Genomic DNA, 18,012 nt, shown 5'->3' with positions numbered 1-18,012 from the left:
GCTGGATTAGGGAGCCACGGTGGGGACAGCGGGACTCAGGGAAGCACAGACACACGGATTAGGGACACCCAGGCCAGAAGAAGGGAGCGGTGCCCCAGCCGGTCAGACCGGGAAGCAACTCCGGGTCACGCCCCCGGGATCGCCCACTGCTGGGGTAGGGGGAAGAGGGTTGGCCGGGAAGGCCACTGGCCAGGGACCTGGCAGAGGGGGCGGGGCCAAGGCGGGATCTAGGCCACGGTCTCGGCTAGGGGTGGGGCTGATGCCCTGGGGCGGGGCCTTAGCTAGGATCAGAACTGTGAGCTGGGACCGAAGGGGGCGGGGCCTCTGCTGGGCTCAGGAGCTGGACCCCGCCCGAGGAGGCGGAGCTGGCTCTGTGGGCAGGGCTCGGATTGGGGTCGGAGCTGGGAGCGCCCGTCGAGGGGGCGTGGCCAAGTCCGGGGGCGGGGCCGGGCCTGGGAGAGGCACTGGGCGGCCTCGGCCGAGAGACCTCAGCAGAGCCGGCGCCTCTGCTGCCGCTGCCGCTGCCGCTGCCTCACTGCCCCAGCACCTGCTGCCCTCGCCCGGCCCGGGCACCGCTGCCATGCGGCTGGCGCTGCTCTGGGCACTGGGGCTCCTGGGTGCCGGGAGTCCTATGCCCTCGGGGTCCCTCTTGGACACAGGTGAGACCCAGCGTGGGGAGCCCTTGGAAAGGAAACTTGGGGCGACGGGACCCGGAGGTGCGGGGTGCGCAGGGAGCCTAGGGTAGCCAAGGAGGCCGTGAGACAACTCCCAGCAGGAGCCCATCCCAGCCTGCATCCCTTGCCCTGAAGGCCCGGGACGAGGCTGGCGGGGATATTGACACGCAGATCGGAGCTCAGCGTGGGGAGAAGGAAAGCGAAGGGTGACACAACAGCCTCCAAAGGCTGATGCTGATGGCTATGACCCCAGATTCCTCCTCCACCTCCATCCCTGATTGGGCCATGGCCCCAGGTGCCAGGCACAGATTCCATACATCCCCAGTTCTTTCCTGTCTGGGATCGCAGGGATGAAAGTCATCATTCACCTACCTACCTCCCCTCTCCAAGACAAGACAGACGGGTCCCCCCACCCCCCACTAGGGACAAGTTGGCCATACTGCCCAGGACCAGGGTCAGTAGTCATCTAAGGGGCGAAAGTGTTTGCAAGTTGGGCCTGGAGCGGGGGTGGCGTGGCTGGACTCTCAAGCTCTGGAGACAAGGGGAGTGGGTGTCCAGGTGTCAGAATGCATATGCCACCAAAGTTTAGGGAACCAGGAGGGGGAGCAACTGGAGGAGTATGGAGGGAGGACTTGATGCCTCTTAGAACTTTCACTTCCTATTCAATGTCTTGGATTGGAGTTGGGTGGGGGGAGACTACCGAGGGGGTGGAGTGTCCGGAGGAGAGAGGTCCATTGTGTATGGGGGTGTGTGAGGAGGAAACCAAGACTGTAGCTTCATCGGGTGTGCCTGCTGTGGGCATGAGGGGGGTGTTTGGGGAAGAGGTGGGAGTGTTTGTTCTGCCGCCCAGAGATGGGTGTTTCCCTCCAAGATGCCACAGGGGAAAGAGAGAGGGAGGGGAGGTGGGCACCAGGCCACCCTGGTGGCTATAGACCATTGCCTGGGAGAAGGGGGAGGTGCCTGTTTGACTCAATGAGAGTGTTCCTTCTAGGGAAGGGGGATGGGACTATGGCAATTAGGAGGGGAATGGAAGATGGGGGGAAGAGAGAAAAAAGGCAAAGACTATGACAGGAACTCCTTGAGGAGGTAATGGAGGGGGAGAGATCATGGAGGACCACCCCAGTCTTTACTTTTTGTATGTCCCAACATGCTTTGGGAGTCCCCCTTCCCTATACAGGGAAGGTCCTCAGAAAGAGGCATTTTAAGAACCCAGAAATAGGGGGTGCTGACAAGAACACCAGTGGTCCCTAAACCTTAGGGCCTAGAGCTTTCTTTGCTTCCACTTTGGAGGGCTATTTGGTGTTACAGGTCAAACGGGGGAGCCACTACCAGAAGGGCTGCCTAGAGGATACCCAGAGCTGCAGGTTTTTTGGGGCAACTTCACCCTCAGTCTCTCAGAAGCACTCCAGGTAAAGTGTTCCCCTGTCCTCTCTTTTTCTACCTGCCCTTCTTAGAACTTGGGTTGTGTTATACTAGCCTGTATTCCTTCTCTGTGCAAATAGTATAATGGATTTTTCCTATTAGATTTGGAATCAGGAGACTCTTGCATTTGAATCCCTAATTTGATTCTTAATAGCTGTGTGACCCTAGGCAATTCACTTAACCTCTCTGAGCCTCAGTTTCCCCACCTGGGAAATGAAGATAATAAAATTACACTACTTACCTCATAGTTGTCAGAAGGAAAACATGTCATGAAGCTGAAATTTATTATTTGATTATTATTTCTGCCCACCCCCTTTGAAATTTCCTGCCTGAGTCCTTCATCTCTTCCCTAATGATCAATTTTCACTTAAGGATACTTCTATGCCCCTCCCTTCCACTAATGAAACAGATCTGCTTGCTTCCCCCCACCCCAGCCCTAACACTCCTCTACTAGGATTCTAACTCAAATTTATGTTCTCATTCACTCGGAACCTCTGCCCTCATGCCCCCATCCTCGATGGGACTGTCCAGGACCCTGGGGGAAACTTAAAGAGGAGGGGCTTCTCACTGCACCCCCCACCCCAAAGCTGAGTCAGAGGAAGGGCTGGGGCCGGGAATGGGTCCTCCTTACCATTTCCTTTTTGGACAGGAAGCCGAGAAGGGGGCGGCTGAGACACCTCCTTTGACCCTCACATGCCCCCCCCTAAACAATGATCCCAGCCAGGTGGGGCTTCCTGATCTTTCCCTTGAGACTTCCCTGCCCCCATCCTCATGATCTAACCTTCAGGACTCCCCTGAGAGCCTGAGTCTTTCTGGTTTTTGGAGGGTTGATGAGCATAGCAGCGAGTGCTAGGTGGGTGATAGTATCTTCCCCTACAGGGCAGGCTCCCCCAGAAATTACAGATCAAGCTAGAGCTGGAGGGTAAGAGCCACATCTTGGAGCTACAACAGAATGGGTGAGTGCACTGGAGGGTCCTAGACAGGCAATGCTTATGGCGTTTAGCACTGCAAAGGTTAACAGCTCCCTAGCCCAGGGATTTGTGTAGATGTCTCTACCTTGTTACAGCCATTAGCAGCTAGGCTGGTCACTTCTGGCCAGTAGAAGGGACGATTGACTCTGTCTTTTCTTTACTCTGGTCTGTAGGGAGCTGGTCCCAGACACCCCAACCCTTGTGTGGTACCAGCCTGACGGCACCCAGGTGGTAAATAAGGGAGACACTCTGGTGAGTTAGACCCTAATGTGCCAAGGTTTGTTGACTATTCAGGGAGTGAATGGATCTCTAAGACTAAATTTCCCTGGGGAAGAAGTGGAAAGAGGGTGCCTTATCTGTGTCAACAGTGTGGACTTTTGTGAGTGCCCTTAGTGGCTTTCTCTCAGATTCTCATTAGGTTTGTTTCTCTGCTGCAGAAGAATTGTTGCTACCAAGGGACAGTACAGGACCACCCAGATTCCTGGGTCTCTGTTTGCACTTGCTCTGGACTCAGGTAGAATGGCAGGTGTGGGGAGAGAGGGCAAGTGGGCTTGAGGAACTGACATGGCATCCTGAATTCCTATTCTCTCCCTAGGGGGCTAGTTGTCCTATCCCCAGAGAAAGTATATACCTTAGATCCCGGACCATGGGGACTTACCCATATCTCCAAGATAGAAGATATTCACCTGACAGGAGGCACCTGTGCCCTGAACTCAGGACCCTATGTGTTCACCCAGGCACAGTCAGAGCTCAGGCTGGGACTACATCATCTATATCGGGTAAGATTTAAATAGAAGTGGGGGAACCTAGGTAGCAAAGTAGATAGAGCATCGGCCCTGAAGTCAGGAGGACCTGAGTTCAAATCCAGCCTCAGACTTACTAGCTGTGTGACCCTGGGCAAGTCACTTAACCCCAATTGCCTAAAAAAAGATTTAAATAGAAGTTAGACATCCAAGTGCTTATTGAATTGAATTAGAATAGTGACCATCATTGACCCTACTTTTTTGCCTCCTCTCCCTCCCTGCTACCCAGAGTAAACGGGATGTGGTGTCAGAGACAAAGTTTGTGGAGCTGGTGATTGTGGCTGACCATGAGGAGGTGAGGAAGTCAGCATCTGGTGCCTGTTATGTCCATCCTGCAGTGTCTCCCATGGTCTCTCATATCTTCTTCCTTCTTCAACAGGCGCAGAGATACCCAGACCTCCACCAACTACAGACCCGTATGCTAGAAGTGGCTAACCAGGTGGATGCGGTGAGTTTCCAAGGAGGGTGGGCAGGATGAGCATAGTACCTGCTATCCAAAGCACAGGACAGCAGAGAAGGTCTGACTGTTCTTCTCGATTAGTTCTTTAGGCCTCTGAATGTACGGGTGGCACTGGTGGGTGTGGAGGTCTGGAACCAGAAGGACATGATCACAATGGACAGAGATGCGGGCATCACACTGGAAAACTTCCTCCACTGGCGTCAGGCAGAGCTGCTCCCTCGGCTGCCGCATGACAGTGCCCAGCTAGTCACGTAAGGGCCCTTCTCCTTCGACCATTATTCTGCCCCCGCCCCTCCTACCAGGGTGTGACTGCTTCATGCCCTTGGAGGGTCCCAACCTTGAGCCCCCTCCCTCCCCTTAGGACCAGCCTGTTTCTGAACTCTGCAGTGGGCATGGCAGTACAGAACTCCATCTGCTCTCCAAGCCTCTCAGGGGGTGTGAATGTGGTAAGTTTTCCTGGATCTCTTTCTGGCCCTTCTCCCTCCTTCCACTTTGTTGCCCCCTCCCCCGAGCCATTCTATTCAGTCTGGCCTCACTTGGTACCTTTTACTAGAAGTATGGTACTGTATAAAGAAAACTGATTCTGCAGTCACAGGACCTGGGTTCAGATCTCCTCTCTGATATTCACCAGACATGGCCTTGGACAAATAATCTCACTTCTTTGGGCCTTAATTTCCTTATTTGTAAGCTGAAGAGTTTGGACTGAAGGGGTTGGCAAACTACAATCCATCTCTTTTTGTACAGAAGTGGTTTTTACATTTTTAAATAAAGTTTTATTGTATTTAAAAATGAAAAAAAAATTCCTCATTCATGGCTTTACAAAAATAGGCTGCAGGCCACAGGGCATAATGATAATAATAATAATAATAATAATGAAAGCCAACATTTATATAGCGCTCTCTATATGCCAGGCACTGTGCTAAATATTTTTTCAATTATTATCTCATTTGAGTCTCACAACAACCCTGGGAAGTAGGTATTATAATTACCGCCTCCCTCAGAAAACTGAGGCAAACAGGTTCAATGATTAGCCCAGGGTCACCCAACTAATATCTGAGGTCAGATTTGAACTCAGGTCTTCCTGACTTCACGCCCAGCACTCTATCCACTGGACCAACTGGTAGTTTGCTGAATCTTGGACTAGATGGTTTCTTAGATCCCTTTTAGTGCTGGACCTCTGTATGATATGCTCTCCATGCCCTCTGATGGGCACAGTTGGGATGCCATGGGGATAGAGGGGAAGTATAAGATAATGGGACCTGTCTTCATGGATCTTGTGGTCCATTTGGGGAACCAGAGAGAAAACTGAATGAGATAGAATGGTGTGGGGGACAGACCACAGTACCAAGTCAGAAGTTCTGGATGCAAGTGAAACCTCTGTCAGATATTGGACTGTGTGACCTTGGACAAATGATTTCCCTTCACTGGACTTCATTTCCCTCCTTTGTAAAGAGGGGTGCATCCAACTAGCTGATCTCTGTGACGCCTTCCAACTATAATGTATGATATGCCAATCCTGACGCTCTGTGGTCTAAGGTCCCTTCCAGCTCTGACATTCTAAAACCCACCCCCAAATGGACTGGTCAGACAGACTGGTCAGACATAGGAGTCAAAGGAGAGAAGGGAACACTACATGTGAGAAGGCTTTCAGGAGAAGGTGGGACAGGAGCGGTTTTCTCTCCCAAAGACTTCTTCCACCTACGGCTAAGTGAACAATGAATCAACATTTCAGAGTGTTCCCTTCTTACCTCCTTACCTTGAGCTTATGAGTTCACCTGTCTAGCCTGACTCCTTCTTCCCCTAGGATCACTCAGTGAGTATTCTGGGTGTGGCATCCACAATGGCCCATGAGCTGGGGCACAGCCTAGGTCTGGCACATGACCCCCCAGGAGGCAACTGCCCATGCCCAGGCCAGCCTCCTGCCAAGAGCTGTATCATGGAGGCTGCCACAGCGTGAGTGACACCCCTCTCTCCAAACCAAGGAATGAGGAAGGGCCTGGGTGAGGGGAATGGGCTGGAGGAAAGGGCTTCCTTTCAGCATGGTCCCCTTTTCCCCCCATCCTCAGGTTCCTGCCTGGTCTGAGTTTTAGCAGCTGCAGCAAAGAAGCTTTGGAAAAGGCTCTTCTGAGGGGAGCAGGCGGCTGCCTCTTTTCTCGGCCACCTCGGCTGGCCCCTCGCCCTCCTCGATGTGGGAATCTATTTGTGGAGCCTGGCGAGCAGTGTGACTGTGGCTTCTGGGAGGTGAGGAGCTCCCACTCTTCCTTCCCTACCTGGGACTCCTCCATTACCACTCCTTGACCTGAGCCTCTCAGAGCATTATCTTCTAATTCTCTGTCCTTTGATTCTGACCCTGGTATTTGTCTCCCCTGCACCCTGAGCCCTCTGTCCCTCAATTTCAAGTTTACCTCTCCATCCTCCTCATTTGTGCTCTTTCTCTCCCTCTCTCCCTCTCTGTCTCTCTCCGTTCCATGGCCAGGAGTGTTCTGATCCCTGCTGTAATGCCTCCAGCTGCCAGCTGATGCCCGGGGCTCAATGTGCTTCAGATGGTCTCTGTTGTCAAGATTGCCAGGTATGGGCAAAAGGCTGAAGTAGATAGGATGCTCCAAGTGTGACTTGGGTCGGAGTGGTAGCAATGGTGATCTGGGTGACAGATGACGGAGAAATGGCATCAGAGTGGAAGTGTCTGTCTTCTGACCGATGCCCTCTCTCCCCACAGTTGCGCCCAGTGGGATGGTTGTGCCGCCCCGCTCGGGGGGACTGTGACCTGCCAGAGTTCTGCTCAGGGGATGGCGCCCAGTGTCCCTCAGATGTTAGCCTAGGGGATGGTGAGCCCTGTGCAGGGGGCAAAGCTATCTGTGCTGCTGGGCACTGTGCCTCTTATGTGGCCCAGTGCCAGGCACTCTGGGGTCCTGGTGCCCGCCCTGCAACCCCTCTCTGTCTCCAAGCTGCCAACACACGAGGAGATAGCTTTGGGAACTGTGGGAAACAGTACAATGGCAATTATGTGCCATGTACCCCTAGGTGAGTGAGTACTCCCCCACCCCAGCCCTGGCCCCTGCTCCCTCATCTCTCCTTCCTGACCCTTTGACCTCTGGTCATCCCTTCCCCTCTTCACCCTATGATTCCCAGTTCCCTTCCTTCCCCTGACTTTCTAGCCCCTCCCTCATAGAGATGCCAGCTGTGGGCAACTCCAGTGCCAAGGTGGTAGCGTCCACCCCCTATTGGGCACTGCTCAGGATATGCTCACAGAGACCGTCGAGGCCAACGGAACACGTCAGACCTGCCGATGGACACATCTTGACCTGGGTAGTGATGTGGCCCAGCCCTTTATGGCCCTGATGGGCACTACTTGTGCTCCTGGCCAGGTGAGTGAGCCAGACATTCCTGCTCAGGCATAGGTTAGACCAGATGGCCTTTGAAGTCACTTTCAATGCTGAGAGTCTATGAAATGTTAAAGGGAGCTAGCAGCACTTGTGGGCCCTAAGGCCCAGAGTGTAGAACACTGACTAATCTGTGTCTCCCTCCTTCTCCATCCCTGGCAGGTCTGCATTGATCAGCGGTGCCAGCCGGTGGAGCTTTTGGGGGCAGAGAAGTGTCGGAGCAAGTGCCATGGGCATGGGGTGAGCGGAGGATAGGGGGGTATTACTGGAACCCTGACCCCCAAGAACAGACTGTGGGGCGAATTTAAGGGGATTGTGGAGGTGGCAGACCTGGGTTCTCTAGCTCTATGCACCCTCGCTCCTGCAAATCCCTCTTTGCTTGACCTCCACAAAACTCCTGATGGTTTGTTTTGACATTTTCATGTTTGCTGAAGCTGGAATAACATTGGGGAAACTGCTTCCTAGGTGCCCTTCCTGTCTCAAGCACCTTCAGAGGCAGCTAGGTAGAACTGTGGATAGAGCACTGGGCATGAAGCAAGGAAGACCTGAGTTCAAATCCTACCTCAGAAACTTATTAGCTATGTGACCCTGGGCAAGTCACTTAACCTCTCAGTTTCTTTAACTGTAAAATGCTGATAATAATAGCACCTACTTCCTAGGGTTCTTGTGTGAGGATGAAATGAGGTAATATTTGTAAAGTGCTTGGCACACTGAGTTGCTTAATACATGCTTATTTCCTTCCTTCCTTTGCTCTTTCTTCTTCAGGTCTGCAATAGCAATGGACATTGCCACTGTGATCAGGGCTGGGCACCTCCTGATTGCTTGAACCAAGGCTTTGGGGGCAGTGTGGACAGCGGGGCCCTCGGCCAGCAGCCCAAAGGTACTCGCTGGAAATGGGGTCCAGGAGGGGAAGGGAAGGGCAATGTACCTAAAAGAGACTGATTGCTTGGCCCAGGTTCTAGATTCCCAGGATGTCAAAGCTAGTAGGAACCTTAGAGATCATCTGTTTGAATTCTCCCATTTTATAGATGAAGAAGTTGAGTGAGGCCTAGAAAGGTTAAGGGTACCCCTAGCTAGTTAATAGTGGCCACTTCTACCGCCATCCCCTTTTTCTGACCTATTGACCTCTGATCTCCATTCTTCTTCCTGGGTCTGACCTCACGTCCTACAGCAAATGGTGGCCTGACTACAGGATTACTCCTCAGCCTCCTCCTTCTGGCACTGCTGATGCTTCTTGGAGCTTGCTATTGGCACCGTATCCATCTACGCCGGAGACTCTGCCAGTTTAAGGGGACCAGTAACCAGTATAGGTATCAGACCTATAGCTCCCAGTAAGACCTTTGGCCCTGAGCCTTCCCACCCCCCTCCTTGTCCCTTGTACCACCTTTAACCTCCTGCCTTCATCATTCCCCTACCCACACTGACCCAGCTCCCATCCTCCTCAAACATCTCCCCTTAATTCCCTTCCCCCTAACTTCTGCAGGGACACTGCTGTGGCTCAGGTTCGATTTCTCCATGGGGGTGTCTGTGCCAATGGTTACAGGTAAGCAGGGCCAGTTCCTCACAACCAGACTGAATAGTCCCTGTCTCAGGCTGCTCTTTCTCCACCCCTTGGTCACAGGATGTTCCCTACACACCCTTCTTTGGTCTCTAAGGGTTTCACAAAAGGTTAACCTTCTCAAGCAGTTATATCTGGTACTGGGAGGGTAGATAACAGGGTCTGAATCATCCTTCCCCTTCACCTACCCCAGGACATCCCCATCTGGTCCCCCTGAGAGGCCAGGTCCACCTCAGAGGACTCAGGCAACAGAACTCCAGCTGATGCCCAGCACCAAGGTGAGCTCCTGGTACCTGTCAAGGGAAGGGGCAGGGACATTTGTCTACTCAGCCATAAGTCCAGCTGGGTTACCCTCCCCTCCGTGATCCTCAAGGGGATTCTTAGTGCCTATTTCAGCAGGTTCTGGATGGTCTGAGAGTGGCTGACACTGCCCTGATGCCAAATTGCCAGCTCCAAGGAGGTTGAGGAGTCATATCCTACCCGGGGTGGGAAACCTAAGATGGGTGACCAATGGAAGTGTTGTTTGGCACAACTCGTTAATTGAGATGAGGGGGTTGTGCCTGCTACTCATTGGCACTTCAGTGATGCCACCCTGGATCTGGAAGCCCAGATGCCCTCTGACTGCAGGATTGGGTAAAAGAAATTGGCACTGCTTGGGGCCCCATGTGCACAGGACAAACATCAGAGGGACTGAAAAGTGCTCCTGGATCCCAGGGTGCACTAGAATGGATATTCTCTAGTGACTGTATGAAGTGGGGAGGGGGGGGGTTGGTTTGCATGCCCACAGCCTGGCACCCCCCCATTCTTGAATGCGGCTGAGTAACTGCATGATGCCCCTGCTGTCCTAAGGTCCTGACTGCCCCACCACTGGAGACTAAACCCACTTATTTTTACCACACCCCTCAGTGTCTCTGACTGTAACTCTGATCCTCCCCTCCACCACTGTTCTCTTCTTCCACCACCCCTCTTTGTCCTCTGTCTGTGCTCCCTCTGCTTCTCCTGCTTTTTCCGCAGTCTGGTGCTCTTGGTCACCCTGATCCCCCCTCCCGGCCGCTCCCGCCGGACCCTGTGCCCAAGAGACTACAGGTAAATCTGAGCAAGGGGCAAAGCCCACCTACATGAGGAACTAGGATGGAGAAAGAAAATACCTACCCCTGCCCCTCCCAGCTATGACTTTGGGTGGGAAAGGGTACCCCTCTGTGCCCCACAGGGTTTCTAATTTGGTCTGTATCTCCACCTGGTGGTATATTGTGGCACTACAGCCTACCTGCCCTCAAATTATTTAATTACTCCCCCTTTTCTCTTTCTCCCACTACTCCAGCACCCGAAATCCCTGGTGCCAAACTGTGCCCCACATGTATTCTTATCCTTGCGCATGTACCCATCCCAGCCTAAGAGTGCATGTTAGCATGGAACCCTATTAAGAAGAGCCTCTGAATGCCATACTCCCACAACCAGCGCATGCCCATTACCCCCACTGGCTTCTTCCTCACTGGCACTGCTCTCTCTGTCCAGGCTGCACTGACTGATCGACCCAACCCCCCCACCCGTCCGCTACCCGCCGACCCGGTGGTGAGGAGCCCACAGGTAACGGTGTGGGGGCGGGCATAGCCCCTCCCCCCTCCTGGGCTGCAGCACTGATGGCCTGTGGCAGTGGTTGCTGGGGCAAAGTGCCCCCTGGTGCCCCTTGGGCACAGTGCCAGGCCCCTCCCTAGCGGAGGTACCTCAGGAGGTACCGTTGGCATCAATAGGTTTGTTTGGGGATGGTGGGTGACCTCTTGGGGCCATTTCCCTAGTAAATTCTACCTTCTCTCTGTCAGTCTCAGGGGCCTACTAAGCCCCCACCTCCAAGGAAGCCGCTGCCCTCCTACCCCCAGGGACGGCTTCTCTCAGGCGAAGGGCCCGATGAAGATAGCTCGGTGCCCCTGGTCGTGCCCTCCAGGTAGGTGAGGGGAGGGGTTGAGGATGAAGATGAAGGAAATGGCCCTTTGGTGGAAGGATGTCCACACTCTCCCCTTTTTCTTCTGCCACTTTATCCCAAGACCTGCGCCTCCGCCCCCAACGGCTTCTGGGGCAGCTGTACGCGTCTGACTTCATCCTGGGACAGTGAGATCACCGAGAAGTCACTGCTGGTCCCATTTCCCCGACATCTAACCTGAGGAGCCTGTGGAAGTGAAGCCTGCCTGCTCTGCTAGGACTGAGGAGCCTCGAGCAAAAGCCGAGGACCAGCATTCTCATGGCACTATTGGAGTTCCTGAAGGCGAAGCATGAGATGGAACCCCCGCACTGTTGACTCTGGGATGGGGGGGGCAGGGAGAGGGACCAGGTGTGGAGGGAATGGGAGTGGGCCCGGCGCTGCTTGGACTCGGCTTCAATAAACTGAGACCTGGAAGCGCCTTCCTCCCTCCGAGCCTCTGTCTGCTCTGAGAAGCCTGGGCTCACCCCCTCTGCTGTCCAGGACTGGGGAACTTGGAGGTTCCCGTTCCGGCCGCCAGAGGACGATGCTGCCCCGGCCGGAGAATGGCTCCGGGAGAAGGCGGGGCAAGGGGGGGAAAAGAAGCTGGGTTTCTTCGCTTGCCTGCACCTGTCGGAGGTGGAATTCGGACGCCAGGATCGGCGATCTGCCTCAACACAGCCTGTGTGGGCTTGAAGACTTGGACTGATCCTTCAGCCCTTTTCTTGTCCCTCACCATTGTATGATTGGGAATTATATCGCAATATAACTATTAATTATTGTTGCCCTGAGGCTCGCACCAGGGGCTGTTATGATGCCCTGGTGATGGCCTAAGGTGCCTGCACTGTTCCCGCTCGGTTGACATACCCCAACTAGAGGTCTGCGGAGGGCCTAGGGAGAGGCTGCAGGGTTCTCAGAAGCCTGGAGGTGGGGCCGGGCGAGGTGAGGCGGCTCCCACGGTCCCGGGGCAGCGCACCTGCCTCCCCCTTTCCTCCCGCCCTTCTCGAGGGCTCGTGAACAAAGGTGCTTTGTACTGTGCCGCTGACACCTCCTCATTACACCGAAGTCCAGACTGGGGCAACTGCCTCCCCCACCCCCCAGCCCGCACCTTCCTGCCCTGGGTAAGGGTGGTGGTGGAGATAGATCAGATGCTACCTTGGGTCGTACTGGCTCCACTCGGAGCCCAGCAAAGAAGGAGGGGTGTGGGTGATGAGCTAAGGGCGCGAGCTGGGATCCCGACGGAGCTGGAAGCCTTGATTCTTGTTCTATCCTTCTTTTCCCTCTGGGCAATGGGGACGTGCCCAGACCCCCACCCCACATAAACACACACACACACACACACACGAAGCTGTAAAGCTCAACCTTAGTTGGGGGCGTGTCGGGGAGCCTGAGGCTAGTAAAGGGTTAACTCGGAGTTGGTCGGATTAGGTGGAGCCGCTTCCCCATTGGTGGAAAGTTATCCGGGGCGTGGCCTCTCATTCTATTCTGCTCCCCCCTCCCCGTCATTCCCCCCTCCCCCGTATCCTCCCCCCCCCCCCCCCACCCCGGTCTACTTTGTACCTTCCTCGCCCTGACTCCGGAGCCCGGCCAAGCCGAGCCGGGCCAGACCAGACCCGGGGGCGATGCGGCTTCTGCCTCTGTTGCGGACAGTCCTCTGGGCCTCGCTCCTCGGGTCCCCGCTCCGGGGGGGGGTCCGGCCTCCGCCACGCCGTCTATTGGAACTCCAGTAACCCCAGGTAGCCGGAACAAACTGGGCTTAGCCAAGCCGGGCCAGCTCGCCTTTGGGACATGGCGTGCACTCTCCATTCCCTCCCTTCGAGTCCCCGCCTGGGCCGGACAGCCGCGCGCTAGGGCTCCTTTGTTTGAGCTGGTTGTGGGGGGGGAGGGGCGAGGCTCGCCCCCATCACCGCTAGCACCCCCGCCCCGGTACACCCTGGCCCCCACGTGGGGAGGGGGCGGGAAGAGGTGAAGCCCTGGGGTGGGATACCGGCACAAGTTCTGGGGGGTGGAGGGGGGCCCATCTCCTAGATTCCAGGCCCCACGCCCCTTGCTAGCCCCTTAACTCGACTTCCCCCCAACCTCTCGCTGGCCCCAGAGGTTTCGATGTATGGAGAAAGAGGAAAGAGCTGGGGTGTTCAGATTATATATTGTATGTGTATGTGTGTGAAAGAATGTGCCTGTCTCTAATCCTTTTAAGTTTCTTTCTCTGCCCCCTTGTCCAACTTCGTCTCCGTCTCGAGTTATGTTTCCCTCTCTCCAATTTATTTTATCTCTGTATTTGTTTCACTGTCTGTCTCTCTTCCTATACCTCTCCAACCACACCATTCTAGCTTTTTCGTTCTCTCTGCTCTTTGTTTCTCTGGGAGAATGTCTTGCTTTTCCCCATCCTAGTATCTGTCAATGTCTAGAATTCCAAGAAGTCAACCTGGCCCAACCTAAACTGCAGCTTTGGAGTAGGTAGGAGCTTGTGAGGATTGGTTCCCACCCTTTTAAGGTTTAGGTGGCCCCAGAATAACTTGAATGGCCCAGAGGGAAGGGCAGTGGGAGGTCTGGGGTGGGGGTGGGGTACTGGTTTACCAGATGGAGCCAGACTGACAGGAAGGACAAACATCTTTGGTGGTATCTACTGGATGTCACCCCCTCCCCCATGTCAGTCACCACTGAATCTGTGGTAACTGTTTCCCTATGTTACAGTTGCAGGTCAAGGTCCAAAAGTCTGCCTCTGCCTGTCTGTGTTTTCATCTCCTATCTCTGTCTTTCCATAATTCAGTCATTGTGTGGTTTTATGCATCTGTCTCTTTCCTTTTCTGTTTCTTGCTCTGCTTTTTTTCCCCTGTGTCTGCCAAAGGGAGCTCTCTCTATGGGCAGCAGTTTGATGCTCTATTTGGGAGCCTTTAGACTGTAAGTGTATGTTCAGACATATATGGTGGGTAGTTATGTTCAAAAGGGAGATTATTAAGCCCTTTGGGAGAGGGCAGTCTGACCGTTTAGAGGTACCCCCCAGAGCTTCTCTGCTCCTTAGTTCCCATCCCCTGAGAGATTACCCTAAAGCCCTAATGCCTGATTCACGTCCACAGGTTGCTTCGAGGAGACGCGGTAGTGGAGCTGGGCCTCAACGATTATCTGGACATCTTCTGTCCACACTATGATGGCCCAGGGCCACCTGAGGGCCCTGAGACTTTTGCTCTTTTCAAGGTGGACTTGGCTGGCTATGAGACATGCCAAGCTGGGGGCACTGGAGCCTTCAAACGCTGGGAGTGCACTCGCCCCTTTGCTCCTTTTGGCCCAATCCGATTTTCAGAAAAAATCCAGCGCTTCACACCTTTCTCATTGGGCTTTGAGTTCCTGCCGGGAGAAACCTACTACTATATCTGTAAGTAAAATGGAGGGGCCATAGTGAGTAGACTGTGGGGCTTAGGGGTTGGGGAAACCAGATCTAGTAGAGATGTCCTCCTACCTCAAAGCCTGACACCATTCATGCCCAAGGAGAGGAGCCTAGAAAGGAAAAAAGGGACCTAGATTGAGTGCAATTAAGGATAGGTATCAAGAGTTTGGGAGCAGACTAAGCCCCTAAGGAAATGGTAGTGAATGGACATAGTTAAGTTGGGGGAGAAGAGGAGAGATCTAAAAGTGAAATAAAAGAAGCCGAGAGAAGGGTTCTGGATAGTTTGTGGCAAGAAGAAAAGGGGAAATTAGAGAGCAACATATCTTGGGAAGGAGACTGATAAATAGAAAGCTAAGAAAAGAGAGGGACAGGAGTGTGAGAGTCTGAAGCATTGTCAAAAAGCATGAACAAACCTTTTTTTCTCCTGCCCACCTGTTTACCTACCATAGCTGTCCCAAGCCCAACCTCAGAAAGCTCTGGCCGGTGTCTGAGACTGCAGGTGTCAGTGTGTTGCAAAGAAACCAGTAAGTGTTTTGATGGATGTTTTCCCAATTCCTGGGGAGTGGGAAATGCCACATACAGGGAGCAGGGTGTATGGGGAGTTAGGGGTGATGTTGAATGATCTCTGGGAATGAAGAAGTTTGTCTAGGAACTGGGATATTTGGAATCTGTCCCCATCTCTGGCTTCTTTTTCCCTAGCTGAAATGCCGACCACTGCACCCCCTTTTGTGCTGCGCCAAGGGAATGGGGTCTCAAGGGGTAAGTCAAAGGCATGACAGGACCTCTGGCCTCTGTTTTGGTGCACTCTAGGGCACTAGTGCCAGACTCTGGGGAGACTAGAGGGTTGGGGTATACAGGTGAAGAAGATGTGCGTTATACTCATGATTGGCTTTGAAGGATCTGCTGAATTGAATAGGAGGTTGAAGAGGTAGTAAGATGAAAATGGGTAAATGGAGGGGGAATGCATGAAGGACCTTAGAGATTATCTACAGAGTTGAAATGGACTTCAAGGCTAGAGACCAGGGTTCAAAATCTGACCCCTTACTTACTAACTGTGTGAACTGGGGTCAGTCACTTTACCACTTGAACCTCAGTTTCCTCATATCTAAAATGGGGATAACACTACTTATCTCACATAGTTGTGGGGAAACCTTTAGACCTTAAAGTGTCACATGGTGGTGTGATTTATTGTTATTGTTATAGTTTGACACCCTCGTTATATAGATAAGAAAACTGAAATAGAATCATGAAATGGCATGCTCTTAAACAAGAGGCAGAATTATAAGGGGGGGAGGAATAGGAAGGGGAGATGGGATTAAGTATGGTAGAATCAGCCCTCCAACCCTCTCCCTCTGCCTGTGTGTTACAGAGTCCTTGGGTCCAGGTGGGGGCAGCACCCCAGCATGGCAAGGAGGCCGGGCCCCAAGTCCCCTCTGCCTCCTCCTCTTGCTGCTGTTGCCACTTCTGCGCCTCCTTCGGGGACTCTAAGCTTAGTCCTGACCCCACTACACCCTTGGCCATCACCCCCAGATCGAGCCTCTCTGTGCATGCCCCTGACCACTGGCTTCAGCCTGGAGGCATGGCTCCATCTGCCTGGAAAGGGGTGAGGGGGTCACTGCTTGGGGAATAGGGAGGTATTGCAGGGTTAAAAGACTCCAGGATTGTAATGCACTGCTCTTGGTATGGAGCATTGCAGGAGTTTTCCCTCTGATCTTTGGGGGATAGGGTCAGAGTTAGCTGGAGCTATCCCCACAATTTCTGAGTGCATGGACTGATACCTGGACAAATACTGAGACTGGACCAATTCTTGGATTCACACTGAGGTGAATGCTATCGTTCATTCCCAACTGCCTGCAAGTGGCCATGGTACCCTTCTCTCTTCAGACTGGATTTTTTTTCTGGAAAATAAACCAAACTCCAATCCTGGAGAAGGGGGATGGAACACCTAGGTCCCCTGGGTGCTTCAAGACTTCTACTAGTCTGAAAGTAAGGGGATTCCCCCCCTCACCCTGGTCAACCAGCCCACTGATCCTCCAGGTACTCCCCAGGACTACCTTGTTCTCCACCTGAGAACTCTCTTGTGTCTTCTGGGAAGACGGACTTGATATGAGATTGATTTTCTTTTATTTGTATTTTTATAAGTATCTGGACTCAACCTTCAATAAACCACCCCCCTCCTTCTCATACACCACACCCTTCCGCCCTCTGGCTTCTTCCCTACTGCCAGAACCCCAGTGTCCTGGACTCCCACCTTGTCACTGGCTGACCTCCATGCCAGCTGTGCTCAAATGGTCTGTGCCAGCCCTTGGTGGGCACCCCACTGGGCCTGGATGGGATTGGTGCCAACAGCAGCTGTGGAGGTTGGCACCTCTCTCCCCTCTTCCCCCCACCTCAGCTTCCTGTGTATGTGAAGCAGGTGGAAGGGGCCACAGATGCTCTGGTACTGCTGGAGCTGTTTGGGGCACTGTCTAGGCACTAGGGAGTCACTGAGGCCTGAGCTTCCATGTGGGGAAAGATTAGGGGGCTAAAGAAAGATTATATTTCTCAAAGCCTGGGCCTAGAAAAACTAAGGTGTCCCTCCTCCTTTCCCTGAGGGCACCTGGGGCGTAGGTCTGGTCTGGAATTGTGGAGGGTAGGGTCAAATCAAAGCCTCCGACTAGCTCGGTCCCCTTTGTTCTCGGCTTTTATAGGAACACGGGGATGGAGCCGTGGTGGGAGGACCCCAGAGCTCCCCGCCCCCCCAACCTGTCATTGCCCTCCAGACTAGGGGAAGATTCTGCCCATTCTCCACTTCTCTCCCACCCCCTTCTACTTTCCACCTGCCCGGGTCTCCCCAGCCCAAGGCTCTCCATCCTGGGCCTCCCCATCCCTCCTCCTCAGCCTCTTCTGGCACAGCGCCAGGCTGCTTGGCGTGGAACCCGAAATCGATAAGTGGATGTTGTGCTGATTAGCTCGGGCCTGGCTGCTGCAGCTCGAGAGAGCGTGTGAACAAGGGGCGGGGCTCGAGGATGTGGTGGGTGGAGTGGGGGGCGCCTACTGTAGACTGACAAAGTCAGAGAAATTCACATCCCGCCCGCCCCCTACCCCGCAACACAGATCTCGGTCGCCCCCCAGGTCAGACACCTGGGTCTATCCCTCCGAGAAGTAAAAGTCGGGGAGGGGGGATCGCAGAAGGAACAGCTGTCTCCCGCCTCCTCCCGGCAAGACCACTCGGCACTCACGCCGCCGCCGTAGCTCTGTGTTAATTCGATTGCTCTGTCCGGAGGCTGGGAGAATGGCACCACCAGAGCAGACACAGACACAGCCGGCCCTGCCCTCCCAGCCCCAACGCACCTAGGCCTTGTTCTGTCTGTCTGTCTGTCTGTCTGTCTGTCTGTCTGTCTGTCTGTCTGTCTGTCTGTCTGT

The 18,012-nt window shown here is 53.8% G+C and overlaps 2 protein-coding genes across 7 annotated transcripts; both read left to right on the top strand.

Annotated features, from left to right (window-relative positions):
- Positions 1–542: 542 nt before the first annotated feature.
- Positions 543–11,998, top strand: LOC114049696 (disintegrin and metalloproteinase domain-containing protein 15-like). 6 transcript variants are annotated; one of them, XM_027871032.1, is made up of 24 exons: positions 543–659; positions 1,983–2,083; positions 2,976–3,052; positions 3,241–3,319; positions 3,505–3,581; positions 3,663–3,846; positions 4,100–4,165; positions 4,250–4,318; positions 4,412–4,581; positions 4,692–4,776; positions 6,135–6,283; positions 6,397–6,571; positions 6,807–6,899; positions 7,047–7,351; positions 7,500–7,695; positions 7,873–7,950; positions 8,476–8,590; positions 8,882–9,020; positions 9,194–9,253; positions 9,462–9,546; positions 10,283–10,354; positions 10,784–10,855; positions 11,089–11,210; positions 11,311–11,998. In XM_027871032.1, exons 1-24 carry the CDS (start codon positions 581–583, stop codon positions 11,357–11,359), a joined length of 2,697 nt encoding a protein of 898 aa, XP_027726833.1. In that variant the 5' UTR covers positions 543–580; the 3' UTR covers positions 11,360–11,998. The 6 variants fall into 6 exon arrangements, 5 of the variants coding, with proteins under 5 accessions (XP_027726833.1, XP_027726832.1, XP_027726834.1 ...); XM_027871031.1 differs by having other exon boundaries at positions 1,965–2,083; XR_003569899.1 differs by lacking the exons at positions 10,283–10,354; positions 10,784–10,855; positions 11,311–11,998 and adding an exon at positions 9,665–9,901 and having other exon boundaries at positions 1,965–2,083; positions 11,089–11,118.
- A 787-nt stretch (positions 11,999–12,785) lies between these two features.
- Positions 12,786–16,798, top strand: LOC114049699 (ephrin-A4-like). Its single transcript, XM_027871037.1, is given in 6 exon segments — positions 12,786–12,907; positions 12,909–12,958; positions 14,300–14,595; positions 15,057–15,131; positions 15,307–15,366; positions 15,977–16,798. Coding segments are annotated over 6 exon segments (663 nt in total). The 5' UTR covers positions 12,786–12,844; the 3' UTR covers positions 16,096–16,798.
- The last annotated feature ends 1,214 nt before the right edge of the window (positions 16,799–18,012 follow it).

The sequence above is a fragment of the Vombatus ursinus genome, unplaced genomic scaffold (genome assembly GCF_900497805.2).
Source record: "Vombatus ursinus unplaced genomic scaffold, bare-nosed wombat genome assembly UNPS02014798.1, whole genome shotgun sequence".
NCBI lineage: Eukaryota > Metazoa > Chordata > Mammalia > Diprotodontia > Vombatidae > Vombatus > Vombatus ursinus.
Note: the sequence above shows the minus strand (reverse complement) of the source record. Positions and strands in the feature narration are given on the sequence as shown.